This window comes from Vipera berus (assembly GCF_964194415.1).
Source record: "Vipera berus genome assembly, chromosome: 1".
In the NCBI taxonomy this organism is placed as follows: Eukaryota; Metazoa; Chordata; class Lepidosauria; order Squamata; family Viperidae; genus Vipera; species Vipera berus.
Window position 1 is genome coordinate 68,830,878 of NC_138202.1, and position 11,624 is coordinate 68,842,501.

An 11,624-nucleotide genomic window follows, 5' to 3' on the forward strand; every position below is an offset into this window, starting at 1 on the left:
TGACTAAAAAGATCAGGAAAAATGGAATAAATTGGTAAATAAATGTTTACAAGCCTGAGACAATAAGCTAGAACAGAAGCAATTTTTTTTTTGCAAAGCCACAATCAAATTTACACAAAAAGTGGTTTGGGGTTTGGTTATGAAAATGATGTCTCAATTATTCTTAGTGAAGAAGACAGTATCATGGGCAAATAGATAAAATACTTACCAGAAGAACTCCATTTGTAATGATTATTTCAGAAATTCCTAATCTAAAAAAAAATCATATTATAATTACTTTATTTTGCTATACATAAGCAAAGGTGATACAGCAAGGCAGGAGTTTTATAGGTTTTTTTTAAAGTCCTATGGCAATTCCTAGAAATGTTGAAAATAACAGGGAAAACCACTAGTAGCTCAGAATGTTTAAAATACAAAGTTTCTTATGAGGTTTTGCAAAGCCGGACTGCTAAACAGTACAGTATCGTTAGATCTTACTATCAGTGAAAGAAAATATTCCCCAGTATTTCATACAGATGACAAGCAGGGATATTGTAGATTCTGTAGAGATTATTTAGATTCTGATTTTACCCACCTGTGTAGTAACTCAAATTCTAATTCCAGCTCCTCGTGTTCCTGAAATTAGAGGAAAATAATTGCACATTTTCCTACCAAAATAAGTTCTAAACGTTTTTTTTTAAAAAAGAATTCTAAGAGCTGTAATCTCACTACAGCAGGCACAAAGATGCCTATTCTTTATATTACTGTTATGTTCAAGCATAATACTAGCTGGATTTTAACCATAATTGCTGAATAAATTTATAACAGTAAATCATAACGGTTGAACAGGCACACCAAATGGAACTAAGAGTAGAACAGTAAAAAAAAAAGATATTATTCCAAATCTCTTACAAACAGCTCACACTTAATATCACCAGCATGTAAAATGATAGGCTGGGTAGTATATGCAAGTTTGCATGGTTGCATAGTTCACATTTGTTTATCATTTCCAGTGCTCTGAGAATGAGATACAAGACCCTAACTTAGTTGTCTACTAACTCCATTCCGCTCTCATTATATCTGTAAAAGATGGACTAGTCTCAAGAAAGGGAAAACTCAAGCTCATCTCTCTCTAGCTCTCTGGTCTATAATTGATTGTTAACAAACACTATAATTCTTTTTTTTAAATTCCCATTTATATCCCGCCCTTCTCCGAAGACTCAGGGCAGCTTACAATCTAAGAAGCACAAATCAATGTGCTTAGCAATAGCCTTCATTCTATGTATATGCCTGCTTATTAGGGCTTTTGCCCCCCCCCCCCAAGCGGCATTTTTACAAAGTCAGCTTATTGCCCCCAACAATCTGGGTCCTCATTTTATCTACCTCGGAAAGATGGAAGGCTGAGTCAACCTTGAGCCTGGTGGGACTTGAACCTAATTGCAGGCAGCTGGTGTTACTTAAGGAGGCATTAGCCCACTGCTCCACCAAGGCTCTTTTTAGAGGATTTTTATTTTAGAGGTTATCATACTGAGCTGCTATGCTTCAAAATGTATTTATATTTATTTTTAAAAGTACATGTATAGAAACATTACAAAATGGTTTTCAATGATGGAAAAATGATGCTAGAATAAAACACAGTAAAAACAAATGAAAAATAAGATAGAAACAGATTTCTGCAAGCAAATGTTCTCTCCAGTTACTACATAATTTTGGATTCTAAAAATAAATGCCTTCCAACCAAAACACTTTTTTCCATATGCTCAAAAACCCAGGTATAGTTTTGCACCAATTTTCCCTAACATATTTTTTGCAAGGCATTTTTCATAATATAAACCTATCCATAATATATTTTTACATGTGCATTTTTTTTACTAAGGCTTCACTATACTGTTTAGTAAAGTGTGAAAATAAAAGGATAATTGCATTCTAGTTTGTATATTAGTTCAGGGTGGGAAAAGATTACATCAGTTTGATGTGTACATGTTCATGCAAAATAATTGATTACTTTTCAGTAAACACCCAAAATTGCTCTGTTAAAATGTTAATTAAGGTTACACAGACCTTTTGGTTACAGTTAAAACGCATGAGCACTTTTTCATTCAACGGGAGTCTTGCTATATCAAAGCGTACAGTGAAAAGATGGTCATCCTGACAGACATCATCATCATGAACATTCAGCTCCAATACATTCTGGTAAAAGAAATGAAAGGTTGTTAAATAGACATACCATAAAGGGTGGAATGTACATTTGGATGGGGATAGCACTGGGCAAGGAGAGGTTGAAGGAATGAAGGTTTTTTTTAGTTTAGGTTAAAAGGAAGTGTATGATGAGATGTGCTGTATATTTCATTCTCTGCTGTTATTAAAAATAGGAATCTGATAAGAAAGCACTTCTGTAGGATTGTGGAAGTAGATACTCCTTGCATGGTAGGTCTAACAGCTGCTCAAAATGTCAAGTTTTGGAAATGGAGGCTACAAATACATTGATTATGGGCATCTACAGAAGTCCCAAAGGTGCTTTTCCAAGAGGCAAGTGGACTTTCTAGTTTTACTTTGAAGACATTTTCTTTGAAGATATTTCACTTCTCATCCAAGAAGCTTCTTCAGCTCTGACTGGATGGTGGGGAATGGAAGGATTTATATTCCTTGCAGACAGCTGGTTATAGGAATATAAATCCTTCCATTCCCCACCATCCAGTCAGAGCTGAAGAAGCTTCTTGGAAGAGAAGAGAAACATCTTCAAAGAATAACAAGAAGTCCACTTGCCTCTTGAAAAAAGAACTTTTGGGACAACCATGACCTGGATGACTGAGAATCTCCATAGACATCTACAGAAGGTTGGTGTTTTTATCAGAAAAATTAAGATTGCATTTGGCTTCATGCTGCAAGTTCTGCCCCTTTTGTGCATGAGTGAGGTTTGTTGGTGAATATTGAAATGGAATGAGGCTTGTATTGCCCTGTTACAACTTCTCTTGCCATCCCCTTTTGTGCCCCCGAAGATCCACTTTGTCAATATTTGGATCCAATACACCAGCTACATAGAATTCACCAACTTAAGACACAGCATTTGAAATATAAATGAACATTGGCATCCTTCAGTCTCAAGATACTATGGTATCGTGCTCTGGAAAGAGGTCCTAAAGCAGCATCTGGTGTGGCTAAAAAGGCCAATTCGAGAGTGGCAGTCCCTTCCACACTGAGGGCTGACCAATCAGAGATCAGGTTTTCCCAGCTGTTAATGTCCATTCCCAAGGCCTTTAGATCCCTCTTGCAGATATCATTATATCGCAACTCTGGTCTCCGACTGGGGTGCTTTCCCTGCACTAGTTCTCCATATATCTTTCGGAATCCGACCATCAGCCATTCTCACGACATGCCCAAGCCAGCATAGACATAATTGTTTCAATAGTGTATACATGCTAGAAATTCCAGCACATTCAAGGACTGCCCTATTTGGAACTTTAAGATGCCAGGTGATACCAAGAATACATCGGAGACAGCGCTTATTTATTTATTTATTTATTTATTTATTTATTTATTTATTTATTTATTTATTTATTTATTTATTTAATTCAATTTATATACCGCCCTTTTCCCGAAGGACTGAGGGCGGTTTATAGGGCAAAATTAAAACAATACCATATAAAAATTAAAATAAAATTAAATCAATAGCCCCAAAATTTAAAATTAGAATTTAAAAACCGTAAAACCCCTCAGTCCAGGCCAGCTAACTCAAAAAGCCATGTGTTTAACTTTCTCTCCTGCCATGCGTAAAGGGTCCAAGACTCACTGCAGTACAAGAGCGTGCTCAGGATGCAGGCTCTATAGACCTGGATCTTTGTATGTTCTGTCAGCTTCTTATTAAGCCATACTCTCTTTATAAGTCTGGAAAATGTGGTGGCCACTTTACCAATACTGGCCATAGTTTTCCTAATTACGTATTCACGTCTTCTGCCCTGCCATGATCACACAACCACTGAAATAAAATAAACATTGAGTTTATTACCTTTACTTTGGGCTGCACTATGAAATGAAAAGTTTCATTCCAGACGGGGTCTTTGCAGTTGTGAATGGTCTTTGTTTGGAACTGTGCAGATGAAGCAGTTGGCAGCTGTAGCTTTGAGTAGCAGTCAGGATGGCTTACTGTTGTAAAAGATCAAAGTATAAATAATTATGTGGCCGATGATATTACTCTGTAGCATACATTTACAGAGAAGATTAAGGCAACATTGGTACACTTGAAGAAGAAGAGAATGTACACTTTCACTGTATACATAATATCTCTCAATCCTCCCTCCTTTGACCTGGGCTAAATTTGCAATCTAATATTAGAGGGCATAACAGAATGATTTACAGGTTGCCCTTGACTTACAACAGTTCATTTAGTGACTGTTCAAAGCTACAATGGCACTGGCTTCTGGTTTGTGCACGTGGCGCTGGCGGATGTGCCGGGAGAAGCTCTTCCACTGCCGTCCGGTCTTACTTCATTGGAGGACCCTGCAAAGGGTTAAAAGTTGCCCTGGAGGGGTGACCACCATGAGAAGGCTATCTCTCTGCGATCGCGGAAGGGCAGCAGCCCTCCATTTGATCTGGAGTTACTCCTCTGGCCTGAAGAAGAAGAGATCAGCCATTAACATGGCTGATCACTAAGCCGTTCCCTGCTGAAAGCCAAAATCACTATCAAGCACAATGAAGCATTCTGGGGAATTTGGGTGAGACCTTACCCTTCTTATTTCCCTAATTACTTTCCTGTGGGACTTTCTTGAAAATCTTTTTTCCCCTTCTTGAAAATTTGGCAACTCTTACTTGGGGATTTACAGCCTTAAAGCCTCAAAAGAAATTAAATGACTAAGCTAAATAACTAAGCAACTCCATCTGTACTTCTGAAATTTTTGGGCCACTAAAATGTTTTTATTGTCTATTTTTAAGGGGACCTACTACCCTATTTATTACTAAAAATGAATTAATTGGATAAAAGACTTATATTATATTACTCTGCAAAAGGATTGTACATGCTATTGAGTACATCTTGTGGCAAAACCTGGTATAGCAAGTAAACCTTTTTTTTTTACTCTGAGACCTGACTAACAGATTTGTCCTTGACACTATCTTTAAAGATAAAAATTGGGAACACCTGGCACTGAAAACAACCTTTAGGAATAGTGGAGGTGGACATTTATTGACTTTTATTAAAATAGCCTCCACTGAAGGCCTATCTGTAAAATATTAAAGAAATGGAAGAATATATCCCACCACTTGACTATAAACTCATACTTGATACAATTCTGGCAATGACTGCAGAAATAAAAGCCAGACTTAAACACAAATTTGATAGCACAAACGCACCAAATGAGACTCTTACTTCAATTGATGAATTGACAATCCAAAAATGAACAGAGGATGTGGAATTTAACAACAAAACAGGGGACTTTAAAGTACAACAAGTACAATCTGAGAGCCCTGAAGCCCAAACTTTGATTTCAACTATAAAAGCTACATTCCAACAAGCAACAGAAGCTGAAGAAAGCAATACTAAGATGGAGGATGCCAAAGGCCTTCAAATACAGTACACCAACACTTCAATCAACCAAACAATAATTACAATACCAGATATGACCTCTTACATAAGCCAGATGTATTGGAAAGAAGAAGAAGACCAGAGTGAACTAAGAACAACTGCACTACGCCAAACATGGAGATTGGATTTACTGGAACAAAAATTTAATGACTACAAAGGGGTCAGTCTCTATGATAAATTGATAACTGGATGGTCTTCCTGGATTCAAACAATCTGCATAGGAAGAAAGGGCGACACATTTGAGAAGCTAAAGGCAATGATATTGAAGCCTGCCTGGCACAAAAAGAAAGCTAGAATTAGACTTAAATGAATTTTTCTTCTTTTTCTGTTGCAAGTGTTAGGACTTGCAATAATAAAGCTTAAATTTTTCTCTCAGTTGTTAAAAGATATAAACTGAGTCTATATTTAGGATCTAGATTTTTAAGGGTTAGGACGCTGAGCTTGTCGATCAGAAGGTCGGCAGTTTGGCGGGTCGAATCCCGAGTGCCGCGTAACAGAGTGAGCGCCTGTTACTCGTCCCAGCTTCTGCCAACCTAGCAGTTCAAAAGCACGTAAAAATGCAAGTAGAAAAATAGGGACCACTACGGTGGGAAGGTAACAGCGTTCCGTGCGCCTTTGGCGTCTAGTCATGCCGGCCACATGACCACGGAGTCGTCCTCGGACAAGCGCTGGCTCTTCGGCTTTGAAACGGAGATGAGCACCGGCCCCTAGAGTCGGAAACGACTAGCACGCATGTGCGGGGGAACCTTTACCTTTACCTTTTAATAAAACATACTTTCTTAACTATAGATGAATTGTAAGAATGACAAATAGCATATGTATGTATTTCAGATATCATAATTACTATATAATGAAATAGATTAGCTATTAGAACATAAATTTGAATTATATTATAGAATTTGCAATGGTATAATAAAAGATATTATTTTTAAAAATGGATGAACTACTAAGATGTTAAATAGAATATATTTGTTGTAATGATAGAGCTAAAAAATTTTCTTAATGGGCTAAGGGGAATCTTTAAAAGATACAGATTGACTTTATACTTAACTTTTAGACCTTTAAAGGAAAGGAAAGTTAGCTATTAGAATTGACTTATTTTACAGAATTTGGAAGGATGCAACAAAAGATATTTTCTCAATAATTAGTGAACTATTAAGATGTTAAATAGAATAAATTTGTATAACATAAGAATGCACTGAAATGAACAATATATGTATTTTAGAGAGGATAATTACTATATAATGAAATGGGGAAATGTGGGCTACCCGAAAATTAAGTTTTCTTTTATATATTATAGGCTAGTTCAGATTATCCTATTCCAATTAGATAAAATGTAAAAACAGGACATGGATATGTATATGTGAAAATATAATGAAAATTGTTCTAATTGATTGTGTTATAATTAGAAATGTATTAATTTGATTAATTTGACTATGCTATCATAACTAAGGGAATTGGAGAGGGAATTCTCGTTGATGTAACTTGACCTATCTACAAATGACTTTGTTATTTACTATTGTTTACTTTTAACTACCCAACCACCGTATTGCTTCATAAATACCTGGATGTAAAACTAAAAAATCAATAAAACTTGTATTTTAAAAAAAAGCTACAATGGCACGGAAAAAAGGTGACATGACTGTTTTTCACACTTACAACTGTTGCAGCATCCACACAGTCATGTGATCAAAATCCAGATGCTTGGAAACTGACTCATATTTATGACAGTTGCAGGAGTAATATGAACCTTTTGTGAACTTCTGACAAGCAAAGTCAATGGGGAAGCCAGATTCACTAAACAAGCATGCTACTAACTTAACAACTGCAGTGATTCACTTAACAACTGTGGCAAGGAAGGTCATAAAATGGGGCAAAATCAGTGGGAAAAGGAGCAGGGGCCCTTCCTGGTACTTGCTGGCTGGACACTATAAAGGATGACACTGAGATGACCATGGCAGTGTGAGCGTAGAGAGTGCTGATCCATAGAATGGCCAAGGATCGGACATGACTGAATGGCTGACAATGAGGATGACGGCTTGCCCTTCCAGTGTTGGTGGGAGTGGTCTTGGAGTTTCTTTGGTTGGGCTGTTTACTGTTAGCTTGTTTGGCAGTTCCTTGTTTAGGGTATTGTTTACTTCTTGATTCTTGGTCTGATGTTAATCTATGTTGGTGGGGAGGTGTTTTGGTTGTTTTGCTTCCTTTTTTGGCTTGTTCATTGTCTCTTTTGCACAGTATGTAGTTGTTGTTTACGTCTACATAAATTAATTGAGAGCAAACCCCACCCCTTTCTAACACTGATGATGTTATCTAGTTTGGGTAATGAAATGTCTGCAAGAAAATAAGCAAACTCAGAGAGCACCAGGGACCCCTTATTTCAACCCTGAGCTACAAATATTTTCCTTTATCGACAATTGATCTTGTTAGCTGGAGCTTCCGAAAGTTGTACAGTACTTCAACAACCACTGCTGGCTACAGGTTCTACGTTTGCTTTAAATTGTAAGCTAGAGTGCCACTCCTTGCGGTGTAAAAGTCTATTAAGAAAAAAAAATGAAAGAGTCAGAGAAACATGCCAGAATTTTAAAATGCAAGGAACTTAAGAGTTTATCCTGCAGGAAGAATATATTTAATGACTAAGCTTCAATACCTTAGTTTGCTTTGGTAAGTCAGAAGTGGTGAAGAGTGATTCTTAGTGAATCTCTTTAAGCAATCTAGTCCCAACACCAGTTTACTACTGTTTACTAAGGGGGGGGGGAATATACAAAGGGTACTCACGTAGATCTGCTTTCCGGAGATTCCTTGCTCTGATCACTCTTATGGTAAGGAAACAACAAGGTGATACCTCTCCCTGCATAATAATAATGTATTGAAAACAACATTAAGGTTGTGAATTGCAGGTCAGAAATTGGAATGGTTGGAAGAGAGTAGTGCTGAGCAGAAAAATGTCATACGGATCCCAGAAACTCAAAATGAACTTGAATCTTTATTCTAGCAAATATTAAAAGGCTTAGGCCTTTAAGAGGAGGTACAAATTGTCTTGTAAGCATCTGAGAATCATTTAGACTTATTCTCCATTGCAAGATTGAATCCCCCATTAGATGGGATCCAGCATCTGCTAAAGTATTTTTAATGGGGGAAAAAACCCCTCATCTTTGCTGTTAAACAGTTCTGATCATCAGAAAAGTTTTTCTCATAGTTAATATACACAACTTTTGTGTAATTGCCATTCATTTATTCTAGTCTGTAGCAATACACATTGGGGTGCTACAAGCATATATCCATTCTTTGCATTAATTAATTAAAGAAAAGAAATAGAATATTATCAGAATATTCCTTATGCAACATTCTACACAATTAGAGTTTAGCCCCAGAGGAAATAATGATCATATTTAAATAATTCATCAATTGCATAAGCTGTGCATATTTACAAAAGGTATGAATGAAATAAACTGTCTTGTGGCACATTATATTTGTAGATTTTTCTGAGTTGCTGTTGACGGTATGCAGGTAATTTTCATACCTTCACACTGCTTATTTAGTAAAACCAGAACTATCATTGCAGAATGACAAGGTGGCAATGTCATTCTGGAGAAATGATTAAAATCAAGACATTAATTCTTACACACTCAAGAAAGAGGAATACCAAGGCTGCACAAATCATTTCCAAAGATACTTTGTGAAACAAGCAAAGGTACTTTCCAAACTATTGCTTGAAGCGCTTTGACAGCCTTGGCTTTTGAAGGCACATCAGAGCTCCTGGCGATCTTTTCTAATCTTGTAGTTATGTATGTGTATGCACAGAAAATCCCTTCACCTGCACTACTGCTGAAACACAGCTATAGCTATCCAGAAAATAAGCCTGAAGTAACCATGCCAACTCTTAGAGAGAACTACCCTCTTGATACTTGGATCTGTTTGCACAACCCTAACAAATGTTTCAGTTAAGAGATAGATCCAAATTGTGGCTATTCCTAGGTTACCAGGTAGGCTTGCATTCTGGAATAGCAATAGCAGTAACACTTAGATTTATATACTGGTCCATATTGCTTTACAGCACTTTGTAAGCAGTTTACGGAGTCAGCATTTTCCCCCCAACAATCTGGGTCCTCATTTTACCAACCTCAGAAAAATGGAAGGTTTAGTCAACCTTGATCCCGCCAGGATTGAACTCCTGATATGTAGGCAGAGTTAGCCTACAATACTGCATTCTAACCACTGTGCCACCAGGACTCATTACATAATCATTACAAACTGACTATAAAATTTCTTGATTCTCACAGGGATATCAATTGTGTGAATATAAACAGAGAATGGAGAAGCCATTGCTAGCCTTATGGGATAATACCAATGATCTACTTAATACAGTATCTGATTTTCCATAGTGACCTATCACAGTCAGTTTTATTATTTAAATTACTAAGGTCAATCAACTCAATAGTACTGTTCTGAACCCAGTAACTGGAGTCTACTGGAGTTTATTTATTTAAATAGACAAATAAATCTAATATTCACAGGCATGATCCATCCTGACATTTGATAACTTTGCTCACATTTGATGAATACCATTTTGAATAGTTCCCACATTCTGTAATAATTTCCACAAGAGATGGGTGGGAAGGAGAAAGCTACAATTGCTAAGATACATTCAACATGCTGGTATATAGAACATAAAAAGGACACCTAGCATTGTTTTAACTCCACATAAGAGGATACAAATAGAAATAAAGCTTACCAAAACAGGTAAATTTCTAGACACTTCCATGTTATGATCTGGCAAAACTGTGTAGGCTGAATGTTCTTGAGGGCAGGTGAGAGCAATACTGTGAATGTTCAGAGAGATGTACAGCTTTTGAATCAGCATACAGTATTTCAAAAATGATTCAGCGCCACACCTTCTCTTCTTCTGGAACAACAACAAAAAAATAATTCCCGCTTACATCAGTATTACAGCAAATGCCAAAGCATGACATACCTTTGAAGAAACCATTGCTAATAGCATGAACAAACCAATCCTTTCTTCCCAACTTGATTGATATTGACTCTAAAATTGTTTGTCTTCATTGAAAAACATTAGTTGAAAAGATAACAATGGTTACCCATGTGGATATTAAATATGTTTCTCTTCTATAGTGCTAGACTGGGGTCAGGTTTTTTGGGGGGGGGAAGAACAGTAATAAGCAATTGATTCTCAAAATTCTGCCCAATGGTTTCTCTACTGGAGCACTTATTATTATTTACAGTACACAACAATGGGAAATCATAGGTGCCAGTTCTTTAACTACCATAGTGTTGGCTTTATGAATTCATATCTATATCCACAAACTAGGATATCATGATGTATTAGTGTAGTAGATATGTGGATCCCAATAATGTGACCTTTTGCAATTGACTGATAAGAAAATTTATCGATGCACAGATTTCCTAAGTGCTGCACAAGATTTTTTTGAGTATGGTACCCAGAGTGCTAATGACCAATGGGAGGACTACCACAACTGGTTTATGGCAGAATTTTCAACTTCAGATTTTCAGATCGGGATACTTTTTTGATCTTCTCCAATTCTTTGTCTTCTATTCTACTATTTCCTGATATTGCCCACATCAATTATTCACAATTTCTTTTTAAGCACAGTTGTGTCTGGTGTGATACAAGCCAAGACTCTATTTGGAAATTCCACAATATTTTAACCTGCTAATTTTTATGACTTCTTCAACTATATATTCCCACTAATTATTCATTACCGGTACATGTAAATTTCTAAAGATATTCCAGTGAATTGTTTTGGCAATTGTGTTGTGTTTTTTATAATCAATTTGTGTAATTTTCTTGAATGACCTGAGTATATGATCTACCATTTCTTCTGTTTCTTTGCACAATCTACTGTTTAATGACTTTTCAATTTTGGCCTTAATCACATTAGTTCCAATAGCTTGTTCTTGTACATCCAAAATCAAGCCTTCACTTTCTTTTCTTTTTCTTTTTTTTAAATATTCCAGTCGTATGCCATTACCAGAGGTTATCTTTATCCTCTTTTTCCTTGATCCTTGAAGCAATTGACCATGCTTTTCT

General features: G+C 36.5%; 1 protein-coding gene across 1 annotated transcript in view; it reads right to left on the reverse strand.

Moving 5' to 3' along the window:
- LOC308666700 (cytosolic phospholipase A2 epsilon-like) overlaps positions 1 to 8,411 on the reverse strand; it is a gene marked incomplete at both ends in the record, with an annotated part of 41,655 nt that extends 33,244 nt beyond the window's left edge. Inside the window, 5 exons of the mRNA XM_081325596.1 lie at positions 209 to 251; positions 575 to 615; positions 2,041 to 2,169; positions 3,986 to 4,122; positions 8,333 to 8,411. Coding sequence (XP_081181722.1) covers positions 209 to 251; positions 575 to 615; positions 2,041 to 2,169; positions 3,986 to 4,122; positions 8,333 to 8,411 — 429 coding nt within the window. The remainder of the gene's footprint in view (positions 1 to 208; positions 252 to 574; positions 616 to 2,040; positions 2,170 to 3,985; positions 4,123 to 8,332) is intronic.
- Positions 8,412 to 11,624: the final 3,213 nt, after the last annotated feature.